Source organism: Manihot esculenta, chromosome 11, assembly GCF_001659605.2.
Source record: "Manihot esculenta cultivar AM560-2 chromosome 11, M.esculenta_v8, whole genome shotgun sequence".
NCBI classification, from domain to species: Eukaryota; Viridiplantae; Streptophyta; class Magnoliopsida; order Malpighiales; family Euphorbiaceae; genus Manihot; species Manihot esculenta.
Genome location: NC_035171.2, coordinates 13,220,077 through 13,238,913, shown reverse-complemented (window position 1 = coordinate 13,238,913; position 18,837 = coordinate 13,220,077). Strand labels below are relative to the sequence as shown.

The window sequence follows — 18,837 nt, the reverse complement described above, 5'->3', positions numbered from 1 at the left end:
ATAGAGTGAGTCATAAGCTAGTTTGGTCCCTCATGTGTGTCTATCTGTATAGGTACAGACCAGAGGAACCAGAGAGAGCAGCAGTGAGTTCTGCTCCAGAGCCTGCAGGGTCAGTCCAGTTAGCTAGAGGTGAGTGGAACTAAACTTAACTCTTTTCCTTGCCTAATGGAATGTTTTAGCATATCTCATGCATCATGATGCTACCATAGGGTGAGTGCATTAGTATCCACAAATATGTTGCATTGCATTGTTATATGATGATGTGAGTAAATGCTGAATGATCCAATAGTCACAGACAGGAAGTCTAGGAGCCTTTGACTACGCCCTGGCAAGTATAGAGAAGTCCAGGAGCCTTTGACTACGCCCTGGCAGGTATATCGTAAAGTCCAGGAGCCTTTGACTACGCCCTGGCAATGGTAAGTATAATGGTGTTATATACACATATACATATATGACAGGAAGTCCAGGAGCCTTTGACTACGCCCTGGCACAGAGTTACTGGGACTATGTGGTGACAGGTTACTCTTGATGTGAAATGTTTGTGTTATGACGCATTCCATAAGATCATGTTTTAATGAATTGTTTTAGTGTTCTACTCACTGGGCTATAGAGCTCATCCCACTCCCTTAACCCCAGTTTTGCAGGTTCAGTGTACAGTGCACAGGGACAGTTCAGCAGAGTTCAGAGAAAGAGTAAAGAGAAATGTAATAGTATAAAGTGGACATGTAATGTTAAAGAGATGTGTAATAGTTATAGATGTGCTTGCCTTAGTTGTGGTAAATCTATTGATCTATACATGATCGGTATATGTATCTATTTTACTGTATGTGAAAAACCAGGCTTACCAGGTATGAATGACCCATCTAGAGCAAGCTCTAGTCAGGGGTACAGAGTACAGAGTACAGAGTACAGAGTACAGAGTACAGAGTACAGAGTACAGAGTACAGAGATAGTGCATGCACAGGTTAAGCCTTGGTTCAGAAAAGAGTTTTTATTTTCACAGAAAATGTATGATCATGTATGAGATTTACAGGTACACAGAGAGTATAGCAGGCTTGCTACGGGTTCTGGCGGCCTTAAGCCGACCTGAATCCTAGCGCCGGTGACGGTCCATTTTGGGGTCGTTACAGACAGCTTATGAAATTAGACGACTTTGGTGAAAATGAGTCCATGAAAAACTGAAGACTTACCTTCAGCTGCTCCTCATAGACCATGATGGTATCCTTCCAGGGATCTAGTCATCCACGTGAGCGCTCAGAGATGGAGCGAAGATATGAAAGATTTCTCGGGAGATGTGGTATTGATTATGTAGGCGGTCTACATTCTTCTCTCCAAGGGAAGAAGAAGAAGAGAAAGTATTCATATTCATTTCAAAAGGAAAAGCAAACAAGAATTACCTTGAAGTAAGGAAGTGTGAATGAAAAAGAGGAATAGTCGATTCTTTTCTAAAGCAAAGATATCAGTTATGAGCAAAAGTGATATTTGGAGGAGAAGAAGGGTTTTTATACGATGGCTTCGCTGGCAAGTTTTGAATGCGGCTCGAGAAATAAGAAAATTGACATTTATGATTAGGAGCAGGCAAAGTGACACGAGTATGGAAGGCCAATCTAAACAAGCTACGTGTGTTAGAAAGAATATTATGTCATAATTGTAATTAATCAGTGATTAACATTACCATAGTTAGCATAATCCTAGCATGATTCTAGGCGATAATTGATAGCATAATCATAGGCATAATTGATCATATCTTGTACTATATAATCATTGTATCCTATTACACAGAAAGTAAGAAAAAAAAAATACTTTTCTTCCTATAATTCTAGATGGTATCAGAGCGGGTTTTGGTCTAAAAGTTTAGCCGATTTTCCTGCAATCATCATTTGCAAGAATATCTTCCCAACCTTCTCTAACCGAGAAACAGTAATGGCCGATTCTTCTAGCCAGAGTCTAGCCGATCAATCCCAGGCAGTAACTGATCTAATAGCAGACCTATCACACAAACTCTTTCTGTTAATTCAAAATAACCAAAATGCAAATAAGAAACCAGTAAATCAAATTACTCTTGATTTAGCACATCCCACTTTCCCAACGTCGGCGACAGTTGGCCATGTTAATAATGTGCATAGTACTAGTGGTTGGATATTTGATTCAGGAGCCACAGACACTATGACCAATGATCCTTCATATATTGTTTCTCGAACTCCACCCACCAAATCCAATATTCTAAACGCTACCAGTGGCTCATTCCCAGTCATCAGTGGTGGTATCGTTTCTATAACCTCCACTTTAAATGTCTCCAACTGCCTCTATGTACCCTCCTTATCTCGCAAATTACTCTCTATCAGTCAAATCACCAAGCAATTAAATTGCAAAGTACTCATGTATCTTCATTTTTGTGTTTTGCAGGATATTCATACGGACACGGTACTGGGTCGTAGTTTTGAGAAAGATAGACTGTACTATGTGGAGGAGGTCTCAAGCACTGGGTCGGCTCACTTAGTGTAATACCCGGCTAGAGTCCGGTATCGGAATTCCTACCGTTCGGTGGAAACTCGGATGTCGGAAGCCTCTAGTAGGGTAGAAACATGTTTTCATAAAATGTTTTAAGGTATTTCATGGTTTTAAATATGAAAATTTAATGAGTTTTACATGAAAAGTCTTTGGAGGAAAACCCAGGTTCGGCCGCCGAAAGTCAAGTTCGGCCGCCGAACATGCATGCGTTTTGGAGGCACGTTAGGCCCCCGAAAGCATGAGTGAGGGAAGTTCAGGTTCGACCGCCGAAACCCAAGTTCGGCCGCCGAACATGGCATGCATGCGGAGGCACTTTCGGCCCCCGAACGTGGCCTGGCCAGCCACCTATAAAAGGGTCCCTTAGGTCCGCACGGGCGAGCTTTTTCTCCCCCGTTGTCGGCCAAGGTGAGTCTCCGTCACCCCTCCCTCGATCTTGAGTGTTTTCCTTAGATCTTCCATGATTTTCACGGGTTTTAACTTCTGTTTTGAAGATATGTGAGTAAAGAGCAAGTTTTGGGTACTTGGAGGTTCAAAGAGCTCAATCTCTCCATCTCCAAGCTAGGATCGTGCTCGGATCCACCCTTTTTATGTGTTTTAAACAAGCATTAAGTTGTTTTATGGGTAGAGATGCATGTTTAGGCTTGTGGATGAGTTTGTGGGTTTTGATGTTTTGATGAACAATGTATGTTGATTTTTGTGTGTTTGAAGTGTTGTAGTTGGGGTATTTGCTAGTTTGAGACCCCTAGGTGTAATGTATGATATGTATGCATGTTTTAGAACAAGTTTATGCATGATTGGTGAGTTTGGAGGCAAAAATGCATAAGGGAGCCAAGTTTCTGCCCTTTGGCAGAAACCAGGTTCGGCAGCCGAAGGAACTTTCGGCCGCCGAACATGGCTGGTGAGGCAGGCCTTTCGGCTGCCGAAGTTGCCCCCGAAAAGAGACTTTCGTCTCTGTCTGGGACTTTCGGCAGCCGAAGGTGCCGCCGAACATGCATGAGTTTCGCTTCTGTCTGGGAGTTTCGGCCGCCGAAGGTGCCGCCGAACCTGCCTGACTTTCGGCTCTGGAGGGACTTTCGGCCGCCGAACCTGCCGTCGAAAGTGCCCTGTCCAGCCATTTCTTGCATGTTTTTTTATGAAGTTGTTTTATGATGTTTTAGGGGGTTTTTGGAGAGTATATTAGAGTTATGTTTATGTATGTTTGGTCCCTCATTGGAGTCCACCTGTGTAGGTTCGGACCCGAGGAACCGAGGACCCCAGCAGTGAGCCAGCTGCTTCAGAGTTTGTCAGAGCTAGCCAGAGGTGAGTGGAATAAACTTTAAGTTTTAAAATAAATGAAATATAAATTTTGAGCATGATCCATGCATCATGAATGCCATGAGCTATAGTAGGTTGTTTGCATTAGTATTCACGAATATGTTGCATTGCATTTATGATATTGATGTTGATGTGGATTGGTTATTGGATGATCCTTTAGTCCTCATATGATATGATGATGTTATGGCATGATATGGTATGGAAGTCCAGGTTGTACCCATTCTACGTCCCTGGCACGATGTAAGAGAAAGTCCAGGTTGTACCCATTCTACGTCCCTGGCACAGTTGGACTGTATGATATGTTATGTTAAGGGAAAGACCGGTTGTACCCATTCTACGTCCCGGCACAGTTGGACTATGTAGAGGACTATTGGTGACAATACCATCCGAGATGTGATTTGTTGTGATGTGTTGCATTCCATGAAAGCATGAAATTTTAATATATTATTTTCACTATTCTGCTCACTGGGCTTGTTAGCTCACCCCTCTCCCCTAACCCCAGATGTGCAGGTACAGGGTAGACCAGAAGGTTAGCCAGAGTTTTTGAAGTATGTTGATGTAATAGTTAGATTGTGGACATAACAATTGTATTATGATGTAATGTAAGAGATTACAGTATGTTATGTAATGAGGTATATTGAGGTTATAGATGTGCTTGACCCTATGAGTATTGTAATCCCTTGTTGATACATGATCTTGATGTCTATTGATGTTTATGTTTAAGCCAACTCATCTCATGTTGTATCGCCCGTTGGGGCATTGAGGAGATCCCACAGAGGGATCATGATTATGATCATGACTATGTACATGTATGTTCAGGTTGATTTGGATGATAAAGGAAAAGTTTAAATTTTTATGTATGATTGTTGATCATGTAAGGGATTAAACAGGTTTACAGGTTACATGTCAGGCTTGCTACGGGTCCCGGCGGCCTTAAGCCGATCTGGATCCTAGCGCCGGTAGCGGTCCGATTTTCGGGTCGTTACAGAATGGTATCAGAGCCCTAGGTTCATATGGTCGGACCTAGAGTGTCGGGCTCATAGATGTTCTAGAAGGTCAAGCACAATAGGAAGGTCATGTCCACTAGGATAGGATGTTGAGTCCTGTCTTGTATGATGATGTGAAATGCCATGATTTTGTGCATGTGCATTAATGATATGCTATGCTATGTGATGTATGTGATGAGGGTTCATGTGTGCCCACATGAACCATATGATGCTAATGTTTGCATGTTATGAGCCGTTTTTCAGAGAATAGGATGAGAGCAACTCGTCGATCTGCACGATTGACTGGAGTGCCACCTGAGGATGAGGGCACGAGCGCCCGTCCTCTTACATTGCCTAGGGCAATGTCTTGTAGAGCCAACAGAGAAAGAGTGTCAAGGGACCCTAGAAGGTCTTTTGATGCTAGCAGAAGGGGGACAGATAGAGGAGGAGGTTCTTCAGATGTGAGGGAGGTTACAGGAGAGGATCAGAGGAGGGATGGGAACCTGGATGTGAGCATGGAGGAAGAAGGGACAGGGGAGTCTCAGGGAGGCAATCAGGCCTCGGGGTTTGGTTTTCCACCCCATTATCCACCCTTCCCACAGGGTTCAGGGTATCCGATGGGAGGTACATCGGATTACTCCAGCTTTAACCCCTACCCTACCTACATGCCTTATCCACCTTTCTATCCACCTTACCCACAGTACCCAGCTTATCCACCCTCACCCTTCTATCCAAACCCGGCAAACCCCACCTCGGGGAATGCTGCACCTCCACCTCCACCACCTACAGAACCAGCAGTCCCAGTTACTCAACCTCCTAGACCTAGCTCAGTCGATGGGAGCAAGGTAAAGATGACAGATTACCTCAAGTTGGATGCTCCCAAGTACAAGTCAGGGGATGACCCCTTTGAGTATCTGAGAGTGGTGAAGACAATAACTGATGAGCTAGGGGCAAGTGACAGCAGGGCCATTCAGATGGCAGGGTTCACTTTAAAGTGCAAGAAGGCACGGGAATGGTTCAAGTGTTATGTGGACCCGAGACTAGACGGTATGACATGGGAAGAATTTGCGAATGAGTTCGCTGGATGGGCTTTTCCAGACAGTTCTAGAGAACTGAAGATGATTGAGTTTGAGCAACTGAGGCAGTCAGAGCACATGGGTGTAGAGGAGTTCACGGATAAATTCTTGGAGCTATTGCCTTTTTCAGGGCAAGCTCTAGATACAGATACGAAGAAAGCCAAGAAATATGTTATGAAGCTGCATTCCAGGTACTCCTCGTTGGTTCAGTCAGCTGAGAGAGAAAGTTTCCACACTGTGGTAGATATGGCTCGAAGAATGGAGGCAAGTGCTATAGTTGAGGGGTCAGTGAAGCAATCAGTGACCCAGTCTTCAGGGGTTAAGACCCCAGGCAGAGGAGGACCAGGTTTCTCTTCTCAGAGCTCAGGTAAGAAGAGGTGGGATAGTACCACCAGGAAGCCGAAGAAGAATAAGTTTTGGAACAAGTTGAAATCCGGTCTGGGATTTGGCGGTGGCTCGAGCTCAGGCTCAGATGGTACAGAATGCCAGAGATGTGGAAGACCGCATAGGGGAGTGTGTCGAGCTGGGACTAATGCATGTTTCAGATGTGGACAGGAGGGACACATAGCTCGGGATTGTCCTAGAGCGCCTTTTATGGGCCAGCCCCAGCAGACAGCTTCTGGTAGTGTGGCACAGCCAGCAGTTCCAGCCACAACTCAGGGCAGTGGCAGAGGTAGAGGGAGAGGGGCAGCCTCTTCTTCTGGTTCCCGAGGTGAAGGTCCATCAGCTCCAGCCAGGATCTTCACCATGACACAGCAGGAGGCTAACACATCCAACACCGTGGTGTCAGGTAATCTCGTCATTGGGTGTTCTGATGTGTATGCATTAATGGACCCGGGTGCATCTCATTCATTTATTGCTCCGAGAGCCGTTGAGAGGTTGGGTCTGATAGTCTCTGGGTTAGAGTGTCCCCTATGGGTCAGTGGACCCAAGGGTGACCCGTCAGTGGCAGTGTCAGTCTGCCAGTACAGTCCAGTTTTTGTTGAGGGAAGATGCCTCTCCGCCGACCTTGTGGTTCTAGATTTGACTGACTTTGACGTCATTCTAGGGATGGATTGGCTATCTACCCATGGTGCTACCTTGGACTGCAGAGACAAGGTAGTCAAGTTCAGAGATCAGGACGGGTCAGAGGTCGTCTTCAGAGGAGACAAGAGGGGCACACCTAGAGGTCTGATATCAGCTCTTCAGGCTCGTAGGTTGCTTAGGAAGGGATGTCAGGGGTACTTAGCTCATGTGAGAGAGCTAGACAGTCAGGTCAGGGAGCCGGCCTCGGTGCCAGTTGTCTGAGAGTTTCAGGATGTCTTTCCAGATGAGCTTCCAGGTTTACCACCTGCTAGGGAGATAGAGTTCGAGATAGAGTTGGTGCCTGGAGCTAGACCGATCTCTATCCCTCCCTACAGGATGGCCCCAGCCGAGTTGAAGGAGTTGAAAGAGCAATTGCAGGAGCTGGTAGAAAAGGGCTTCATCCGACAGAGTACCTCACCTTGGGGTGCTCTGGTTTTGTTTGTGAGGAAGAAGGATGGATCCCTTAGACTTTGTATCAACTACAGGCAGTTGAACAAAGTCACTACCAAGAATAGGTACCCATTGCCAAGGATCGATGATCTATTCGACCAGCTAGCCGGAGCGGGTTGTTTCTCCAAAATAGATCTAAGATCGGGGTACCATCAGCTAAGGATAAGGGATGAGGATGTGCCGAAGACAGCCTTCAGGACCAGATATGGGCATTTTGAGTTCCTTGTAATGCCGTTCGGGTTAACCAACGCCCCTGCAGCATTCATGGATCTCATGAACAGAGTGTTTAGCCAGTACCTGGATCACTTCGTTATTGTCTTCATAGATGATATCTTGGTGTATTCCAGGAATGCAGAGGAGCATGCCCATCATCTGCGGTTGGTCTTGCAGACTTTGAGGGAACATGGCTTGTATGCCAAGTTCTCTAAATGTGAATTCTGGCTGAGGAGCATTTCATTCTTGGGGCATGTAGTGTCAGAGAATGGTATAGAGGTAGACCCCAAGAAGACAGAAACTGTGGCTAACTGGCCTAGACCCACTTCAGTGACGGAGATCAGGAGTTTCTTGGGTTTGGCAGGTTACTACAGGAGGTTCGTTCAGGACTTCTCGAAAATAGCAGCTCCTCTAACCAGACTAACCAGGAAGAATCAGAAGTTTCTGTGGACCGACCAGTGCGAAGAGAGTTTTGAAGAGCTTAAGAAGAGGTTGACTTCAGCACCAGTTTTAGCTCTGCCATCTAGTGATGAGGACTTTACAGTCTTTTGTGATGCTTCCCGTGTGGGACTGGGTTGTGTACTGATGCAGAATGAGAAGGTGATTGCTTATGCTTCTAGGCAGCTGAAGAAGCATGAGTTGAATTACCCCACACATGACCTAGAGATGGCAGCAGTAATCTTTGCACTCAAGATGTGGAGGCACTACCTCTATGGGGTAAAATATGAGATCTTCACAGATCATAAAAGCCTGCAGTACATCCTGAGTCAAAGAGATTTGAATTTGAGACAGAGGAGATGGGTGGAGCTGCTGAGTGACTATGATTGCAAGATTCAGTACCATCCGGGTAAGGCGAATGTTGTGGCAGACGCCTTAAGCCGGAAATCACTCGGCAGTTTATCCCACATATCGGCAGAGAGGAGGCCAGTGGTGAAGGAGTTCTACAAGCTCATTGAGGAAGGTCTACAGTTGGAGTTATCTGGTACAGGTGCCTTAGTGGCCCAGATGAGAGTAGCACCCGTGTTTCTGGAGCAGGTGGCTCAGAAACAGCATGAGGACCCGGAGTTAGTAAAGATTGCCAGGACTATTCAGTCAGGCAATGATAGTGAGTTCAGATTTGACAGTAAGGGGATCCTCCGCTATGGGAGCAGACTATGTGTACCAGATGACATAGGGCTAAAAGGAGACATTATGAGAGAGGCTCATAATGCAAGATACAGCATTCACCCCGGAGCCACCAAGATGTATCAAGATCTAAAGAAGGTTTATTGGTGGCCAACTATGAAGAAAGAAGTGGCACAGTTTGTGTCAGCCTGCGAAGTGTGTCAGAGGGTGAAGCTGGAACATCAGAAGCCGGCTGGAATGCTTAACCCGCTACCTATTCCAGAATGGAAATGGGAAAATATAGCTATGGACTTCGTAGTGGGGTTACCGGCGGCGTCCAACAGATTGGACTCCATATGGGTGATTGTGGACAGACTCACCAAATCTGCTCACTTCATCCCTGTCAGGAGTGGCTACTCTGTGGACAAGTTGGCGCAGGTGTATGTAGATGAGATCGTCAGGCTGCATGGGGTTCCTGTTTCGATAGTGTCAGATAGAGGGCCCCAGTTCACCTCCAGGTTTTAGCGGAGTCTGCAGAACGCCATGGGTACCAGGTTGGATTTCAGTACTGCCTTCCACCCCCAGACTGATGGACAGTCGGAAAGGACCATCCAGACTATCGAGGATATGCTTAGAATGTGTGTGCTGGACTTTGGCGGTTCTTGGAGGCAGCATCTACCTTTGGTGGAGTTTGCCTACAACAACAGCCATCATGCTAGCATCGGGATGGCTCCATATGAAGCTTTGTACGGAAGGAAGTGCAGATCACCTGTTTGCTGGGAGGAAGTTGGAGAAAAGGCCTTGGCAGGGCCTGAGCTAGTAGAGATCACCAGCAGGGTGGTACCCATAATCAGAGAGAGAATCAAGACTGCTGCCAGCAGACAGAAGAGCTATGCAGACGTCCGCAGGAGACAGTTAGAGTTTCAGGAGGGGGATCTGGTATTGCTCAAGGTGTCTCCAATGAAGGGAGTGGTTCGCTTCGGGAAGAAAGGTAAACTAGCCCCACGATACATCGGACCCTTTGAAATCTTGCAAAAGATTGGGAATGTGTCGTACAAGCTGGATTTACCTGCTTCAATGGAAAGAATCCATCCGGTTTTCCATGTTTCAATGTTGAGGAAGTTTGTGTCAGATCCGAGCAAGGTTCTTAGTGAGCCTGATGTGGAGGTCCAAGAGGATCTCACCTATGTTGAACAGCCAGTACGGATCATAGACACCCAGATCAGAAAGTTAAGGAACAAGGAAATCCCGATGGTGAAAGTCCTGTGGAACCACCACAATTTAGAAGAATGCACTTGGGAGACACGGGAGTCTATGCTCCAGCAGTACCCTCATCTCTTTTAAGGTTAGATCCCTATGTGTTTATGTGTTTTGCATGTATGTTATGTTTATGCCATGCTATGTGTGCTAGTTGAGGTACATTCGGGGACGAATGTTCTTAAGGGGGGAGAATGTAATACCCGGCTAGACTCCGGTATCGGAATTCCTACCGTCCGGTGGAAACTCGGATGTCGGAAGCCTCTAGTAGGGTAGAAACATGTTTTCATAAAATGTTTTAAGGTATTTCATGGTTTTAAGTATGAAAATTTAATGAGTTTTTACATGAAAAGTCTTTGGAGGAAAACCCAGGTTCGGCCGCCGAAAGTCAAGTTCGGCCGCCGAACATGCATGCGTTTTGGAGGCACGTTAGGCCCCCGAAAGCATGAGTGAGGGAAGTTCAGGTTCGGCCGCCGAAACCCAAGTTCGGCCGCCGAACATGGCATGCATGCGGAGGCACTTTCGGCCCCCGAACGTGGCCTGGCCAGCCACCTATAAAAGGGTCCCTTAGGTCCGCACGGGCGAGCTTTTTCTCCCCCGTTGTCGGCCAAGGTGAGTCTCCGTCACCCCTCCCTCGATCTTGAGTGTTTTCCTTAGATCTTCCATGATTTTCACGGGTTTTAACTTCTGTTTTGAAGATCTGTGAGTAAAGAGCAAGTTTTGGGTACTTGGAGGTTCAAATAGCTCAATCTCTCCATCTCCAAGCTAGGATCGTCTTTCCTCTCGTTTCTTCAAGAGGTAAGCTCGGATCCACCCTTGTTATGTGTTTTAAACAAGCATTAAGTTGTTTTATGGGTAGAGATGCATGTTTAGGCTTGTGGATGAGTTTGTGGGTTTTGATGTTTTGATGAACAATGTATGTTGATTTTTGTGTGTTTGAAGTGTTGTAGTTGGGGTATTTGCTAGTTTGAGACCCCTAGGTGTAATGTATGATATGTATGCATGTTTTAGAACAAGTTTATGCATGATTGGTGAGTTTGGAGGCAAAAATGCATAAGGGAGCCAAGTTTCTGCCCTTTGGCAGAAACCAGGTTCGGCAGCCGAAGGAACTTTCGGCCGCCGAACATGGCTGGTGAGGCAGGCCTTTCGGCTGCCGAAGTTGCCCCCGAAAAGAGACTTTCATCTCTGTCTGGGACTTTCGGCCGCCGAAGGTGCCGCCGAACATGCATGAGTTTCGCTTCTGTCTGGGAGTTTCGGCCACCGAAGGTGCCGCCGAACCTGCCTGACTTTCGGCTCTGGAGGGACTTTCGGCCGCCGAACCTGCCGCCGAAAGTGCCCTGTCCAGCCATTTCTTGCATTTTTTTTATGAAGTTGTTTTATGATGTTTTAGGGGGTTTTTGGGGAGTATATTAGAGTTATGTTTATGTATGTTTGGTCCCTCATTGGAGTCCACCTGTGTAGGTTCGGACCCGAGGAACCGAGGACCCCAGCAGTGAGCCAGCTGCTTCAGAGTTTGCCAGAGCTAGCCAGAGGTGAGTGGAATAAACCTTAAGTTTTAAAATAAATGAAATATAAATTTTGAGCATGATCCATGCATCATGAATGCCATGAGCTATAGTAGGTTGTTTGCATTAGTATTCACGAATATGTTGCATTGCATTTATGATATTGATGTTGATGTGGATTGGTTATTGGATGATCCTTTAGTCCTCATATGATATGATGATGTTATGGCATGATATGGTATGGAAGTCCAGGTTGTACCCATTCTACGTCCCTGGCACGATGTAAGAGAAAGTCCAGGTTGTACCCATTCTACGTCCCTGGCACAGTTGGACTGTATGATATGTTATGTTAAGGGAAAGACCGGTTGTACCCATTCTACGTCCCGGCACAGTTGGACTATGTAGAGGACTATTGGTGACAATACCATCCGAGATGTGATTTGTTGTGATGTGTTGCATTCCATGAAAGCATGAAATTTTAATATATTATTTTCACTATTCTGCTCACTGGGCTTGTTAGCTCACCCCTCTCCCCTAACCCCAGATGTGCAGGTACAGGGTAGACCAGAAGGTTAGCCAGAGTTTTTGAAGTATGTTGATGTAATAGTTAGATTGTGGACATGACAATTGTATTATGATGTAATGTAAGAGATTACAGTATGTTATGTAATGAGGTATATTGAGGTTATAGATGTGCTTGACCCTATGAGTATTGTAATCCCTTGTTGATACATGATCTTGATGTCTATTGATGTTTATGTTTAAGCCAACTCATCTCATGTTGTATCGCCCGTTGGGGCATTGAGGAGATCCCACAGAGGGATCATGATTATGATCATGACTATGTACATGTATGTTCAGGTTGAGTTGGATGATAAAGGAAAAGTTTAAATTTTTATGTATGATTGTTGATCATGTAAGGGATTAAACAGGTTTACAGGTTACATGTCAGGCTTGCTACGGGTCCCGGCAGCCTTAAGCCGATCTGGATCCTAGCGCCGGTAGCGGTCCGATTTTCGGGTCGTTACACTTAGCTCAAGGGTCTTCAACCCGACAGTTGTGGCTCTGGCACCGACACTTTGGCCATCCCTCAAGTGAATATCTTCGTGCTTTGTTTCCTGAATTTAAATCCATTGATATCCCTGTTTGTTCTTCATGTGTGCTTGCTAAAAGTCATAAGAGTACTTATCATATTTTCACAAATAAATATGATACTCCATTCTCAATAATACACTCTGATGTATGGGGGTCTGCCCTGGAAACTGATTCTTATGATTATAGATACTTTGTTACGTTTATTGATGATTGCACTCGTGTTATTTGGATCTACTTGTTAAAACATACATACGAAGTGGCTGAAAAATTTTGCGACTTTTTTCGCATGATTAAAACCCAATTTCACAGCACCATTCAAATCCTCCGGTCTGACAATGGAGGGGAATTTGTCAACAATTATCTTCAAACTTTTTTTGGGGACAATGGGGTCATTCACCAAACTACTTGTCCATATACCCCACAGCAAAATAGGGTTGCCGAAAGAAAAAATCGGCACATCCTTAAAATCACCCGAGCCTTATTGTTTGAAGCCCGAGTTCCTTTTAAGTTTTGCTCCGAAGCAGTTGTTACTTCTATTTATCTCATCAATAGACTCCCGTCTCAAGTTCTTAATTTTCGATCTCCACTGCATACCTTATCTTCTCATCACACCATCCCTTCCTATCTAAACCTTCCACCTAAAATTTTTGGCTGCACAGTCTATGTTCACATTCCCAAATCACATCACACTAAACTTGATCCATGTGCTCTTAAGTGTGTGTTCCTTGGTTATGGTGTCCATAAAAAGGGCTATCAGTATTTTGACCCAATCTCTAAACGGCTCTTCACCACTATGGACTGCACTTTTCTTGAAGACGAGTATTTCTTCTCCAAGCCAATTGGCAGTGAGGGGGAAAATACAGTAGAACCACCACTTTCAAGTTGGCTTAGCTATCCTCAGGGGGAGTCAGAGACTATCCATCCACTTTCCCTTCCTGAGTCTAAACCAGAACTTGGAGACACTAATCATCTAGTATAGTCCTCAATCTCAACGCCACAACTAGAGCCTGCCACCGTAGAATATCCTAAGGAATATGCCACTGAGGTATGTGAATCTGATCCCTCTCCTTCCTCTAATAATTTTACCACTGAATCCATCTCCCTTGAGTCTCCTGAAACATGCCACTATGTATTACCCCCTCGGAGTAACAGAGGAGTTCCACCCATAAGGTATGATCCAGAATTCGAGGCAGTTAGATCTAAGTATCCTATGGCAAATATTACTAGAGAAGAGAATCTATCACCTCAACTTATTACACTACAGAAAAATATTTGCTTAGAATGGATACCAAAGGATGCCACAGAGGCCTATAAGGACAAGAGATGAATTGAAGTAATGGAGATCGAGATGGATGCCTTGGAGAAAAATAAAACCTGGGAGAAATGCTGGCTACCCAAGGGAAAACGACCAGTGGAATGTAAATGGGTGTTTACTTTAAAGTATAAGCTGGATGGAATGGTGGATAGATATAAAGCCTGACTGGTAGCAAAAGGATACACTCAGACCTATGGAGTCGACTACTCCAAAACGTTCTCTCCGGTAGTAAAAATTGATACAATACAGGTCCTATTATCTCTTGCTGCAAACCTAGACTGGCCACTTCACCAGTTTGATGTGAAGAATGCTTTCCTGCACAGTGATCTGAAAGAGGAAGTTTATATGGATGCTCCACTAGGGTTCACGAGTGGATATAGATGGGGAGAAGTGTGTCGATTAAGGCGAGCCTTGTATGTGTTGAAACAGTCTCCCAGAGCATGGTTTGGGAGATTTACCCAAGCAATGGAGAAATATGGATATCGGCAGGGTAACTCCGATCACACCCTGTTCTTAAAGAGACGAGAAAAAAAATCAGGTGTTTGATTATATACGTATACGACATGATTATAACAGGAGACGATGTGGACGAGATCAAACGACTAAGGGACAACTTATTCTAAGAATTTGAGATGAAAGACCTAGGGGGGTTAAAATACTTCCTTGGGATTGAAGTTCTCAGGTCAGACTAGGGAATCCTGATATCACAGAGAAAATACATCCTTGATCCGTTAGCCGACACATGAATGATAGCCTGCAAGCCGGTTGATACTCCAGTAATGGTCAATCATGAGTTGAGCAAAGATTAAGAAGAATGACCAATATATAGGGGGAGGTACCAAAGATTGGTAGAAAAGCTGATTTACTTATCACACACCAAACCAGACATGGCGTATGCTGTGAGTTTAGTAAGTCAGTTCATGCACGATCCAAAACAAGACCATATGGAGGCAGCATTGAGAATTGTTCGATATCTGAATGGAACAGCTGGGATGGGCATGTTGTTCAAGAAGAATGGTCATCTCAGTATCAGTGGATATATGGATGCTGATTGGGCAGGAGACCGTGCCGACAGACGATCCATTTCAGGATATTTTACCTTCGTTGGAGGTAACTTGGTGACATGGAAAAGTAAGAAGCAAAAGGTGGTGGCACTGTCCAGTGCTAAAGCAGAATTTAGAGGAATAGCAAAAGGACTTGCAGAGCTACTATGGATCAGAAAGTTGATGTTTGAGCTTGGATTTCCATAAGGAGACGCAGCTGAACTTCGTTGTGACAACAAGGCAGCAATCAACATTTTCGAAAATCCTGTTCAACATGATCGAACAAAACATGTTGAAATAAACCGACATTTCATCAAGGAAAAGTTGGACAATGGTTTGATATCATTACCATTTGTTCGATCGAAAGATTAATGGGCAGACATCCTAACTAAAGCAGTTGCTGGACGAATATTCCATAAAGTTTTGGGCAAGTTGGGCATGTTGGATCCACATGAACCAACTTAAGGGGGAGTGTTGGAAAGAATATTTTGTCATAATTGTAATTAATCAGTGATTAACATTACCATAGTTAGCATAATCCTAGCATGATTCTAGGCGATAATTGATAGCATAATTATAGGCATAATTGATCATTTCTTGTACTATATAATCATTGTATCCTATTACACAGAAAGTAAGAAAAAAAAATACTTTTCTTCCTATAATTCTAGAACGTGCCCCAAATCATGAAAACAACTGTGACCTTCGAATATGAAGAATAAAAAACCATTGGGGGGACTTCTAATATAGCATAACAATCGCCCAAAGTAGACCATGAACTAGCACTTGAAGACAGGATCACACGGCATGGGTCTGATTAGATGATACTTGATCTCACTGGTGGAAAAGAAAACTCGGATACTGTAGGTCTTAACTCTTTATCAAAACTGGCATTTTCAACTACAGTGCGAGACTCCATAGGAAGTTACCGTTAGAGAACGCAATCCAATAGATCCCCATTACAGCTATAATTGTGGGATCTTGTTACGAGACCCTTGCAGGTGTATACTCGTAACCAACAGAAGCAGCAGCCACGTGTAATGCTTATGGAAGTTGAGGATTGAAGCAGTTCGTCATGTTCAGTTTCTAGTCTATTTGTTGAATATTTCTTTATGCATTATGTTAGTGTTTCCATTATATTAGGAGGGTATTTTTCAGATTCTGTTATTTCCCTTATTTTAGGAAGTAGTGGCCATGATCAAGTCATGATCCTTTGATGTACCCTATAAATATTTGCATAAACATCAATGAAGAATCAACTTGGAATTTCATTCAGTTTTTGAGTACTTAACACTCAAGAGGTTTAAGACTCCCTCTTTGAGCCGAATCGTTAATGACCCGAGCAAACAAAAAGAAATCTAACCCAAACACTCAAACACCTACCCAACCATCTACACTTAGACCCCAAACAAGATCCTTGGCCCGGGACCCTAACATTTTGGTATCAGAGCCGACTGTTATGGGGGACTCTATTCAAGACCAGCTTACTCAACTTCTCAATATCGTCCTTTCTGAGCAGCAGGCTAATCAACTTCGCCATGATAAAGTTGAGCAGCTCCATGCTAAGATGGATGCCATGTCCCTTGATTTAGACTCAGTTAGACAGGCTCGTTCTACTTCTCCCGAAGCAGAAAGCCAAGCTCGACCAAGGCGTGACAAGGGAACAGTTGGAACCACCAGTTCGGTGACTACTCGCAATTGCTCCTTTGTGCCCAAATACACCAAACTGGACTTCCCTCGCTATAACGGTACGGAAGATCCTCTTGGGTGGATTAGCAGGTGTCAACACTTCTTCAAGCATCAGTCCACTCGTGATGATGAACAAGTGGGACTGACTTCTTACCACCTTGAAGGAATTGCTCAATTGTGGTACTTACAGTTAATCCAGGATGTTCCAAATCCTACTTGGGCTGAGTTTGTTGACCAATGTAATCTTCGTTTTGGACCCCCTATTCGCAGCAACAAGTTAGGGGAGCTTGCCAAATTAAAGCAGACAGGAACAGTGGGGGATTATCAAACTAAATTTGAGGTTTTGGTTTCGCGGGCTGGTACCTTAGATTCCAATCAGAAAGTTCAGCTGTATATTAGTGGATTACAGGAATACATAGCAGTGGAAGTCGAGCTACACTAGCCAAAAGACTTAGCCACCACCATGAGTATGTCACGCCTGTATGAACGCAAGCTCTACTCCAAGAGTGTTGCCCAACGCGAGGTCAGACGTCCTGCTCCCTTTTCAGAACACCGCCCTGGCCGTACCATCAAATGACTCACCCCAGAAGAAATTGATGAGAGACGGAAGAAAGGACTGTGCTTTAACTGTGATGAGCCGTTTGTACGCAGACATCAATGCAAACGCCTATTTTTGATTGATCTGGATGACGGCAGTAAGTCTGATGCGGAGTCCGATTCCGATTCTCCACCAGAAATCTCTCTCCATGCCATTACTGGAACTCGCAATTCCCAGTCGATGCGACTTCTAGGTTGTTGGCACGGTAGGCAAGTACTGATCTTGGTTGATTCGGGAAGCACCCATAGTTTTGTCTCGGATTCTGTGGTGGCCGATTTGCAGGTTACAGTGGATGCGAAGGATGGGTTACGGGTGAAAGTTGCGAACGGTGAACAACTTCACAGTCCTGGTCTTTGCAAAGGCGCACCGATTGAATTGGGAAACTCTATTTTCACGGTGGATTTATTTGTGTTACAGCTCCCTGGTTTTGACTTGGTCTTGGGTGTTAATTGGCTAGCTACTCTGGGCCCCATCTTATGGGATTTTAACTCCATGTGGATGTCTTTCTTTATTAATGGGAAACAGGTGGCTCTTACAGGTATAGCCAGCAAATCAGAAACAAATTCATCCCTCAATTCTCTTTCACCATCTGCTGCTCGCGATCATCATCTGTGCCAATTATTAGCTGAATTTGCTGCAATCTTTGAAGCTCCCACAGGTCTCCCACCTGCTCGCCACTGTGACCACAGGATTCCTCTAGCTCCAAATACCAAACCTGTAGTGGTTCATCCTTACCGATACCCACACAACCAAAAAGATGAGATTGAGCGACAGTGTACTGCTATGCTGGATCAGGGGATTATTCGTCCTAGCCGATCACCTTTTTCTTCTCCGGTACTTCTGGTTCCTAAAGCTGACAAAACTTGGCGCCTATGCATGGATTACAGGGAACTTAACGCAAGAACTATCAAAGACAAATTTCCAATTCCTATGATTGAAGAGCTTCTAGACGAATTGGGAGGGGCAAAGTATTTCACCAAATTGGATTTGGTTTCTGGGTACTTTCAAGTTGGCATGCATCCACCAGACATTGAGAAGACCGCATTTAGAACTCACCATGGCCATTTTGAATTTTTGGTCATGCCATTCGGGCTGTCAAATGCTCCTTCCACATTCCAGGCTTTAATGAATGAGGTATTTCATGCCCACTTGCGCAAATTTGTTTTAGTCTTCTTTGACGACATTCTGGTTTTCAGTAAATCTTGGGATGACCATATGCAACATCTGCGACAAGTGTTTAGCCTCTTGGCAGAAAACAAATTGTTCTTGAAACGGTCCAAGTGTACCTTTGTCCAAACGGAAGTTTCTTATTTGGGTCATGTTATTTCACATGAAGGCGTTCAGGTTGACAAATCTAAAATTTCGGCTATTACTGATTGGCCGCGACCAGTTTCTTTTCGAGGCTTGCAGGGTTTTTTGGGTCTTGCTGGTTACTACCGTAAGTTTGTCTTCAATTTTGACCTTATTGCTGCTCCCCTCACAGCTATGTTGCGAAAGAACTCCTTCCACTGGACCGATGGTGTGGTTAAGGCTTTTGAAGAGTTGAAAAGGGCACTCACCACTACTCCAATTTTAGCTCTTCCTAACTTTGAGCTAATATTTATTCTTGAGTGTGA

General features: G+C 44.6%; 1 protein-coding gene across 1 annotated transcript; it reads left to right on the top strand.

Annotated features, from left to right (window-relative positions):
- Positions 1 to 14,778: 14,778 nt before the first annotated feature.
- LOC110625614 (secreted RxLR effector protein 161-like) lies at positions 14,779 to 15,141 on the top strand. The gene has a single exon (XM_021771247.1). It carries the CDS (start codon positions 14,779 to 14,781, stop codon positions 15,139 to 15,141), a length of 363 nt encoding a protein of 120 aa, XP_021626939.1.
- Positions 15,142 to 18,837: the final 3,696 nt, after the last annotated feature.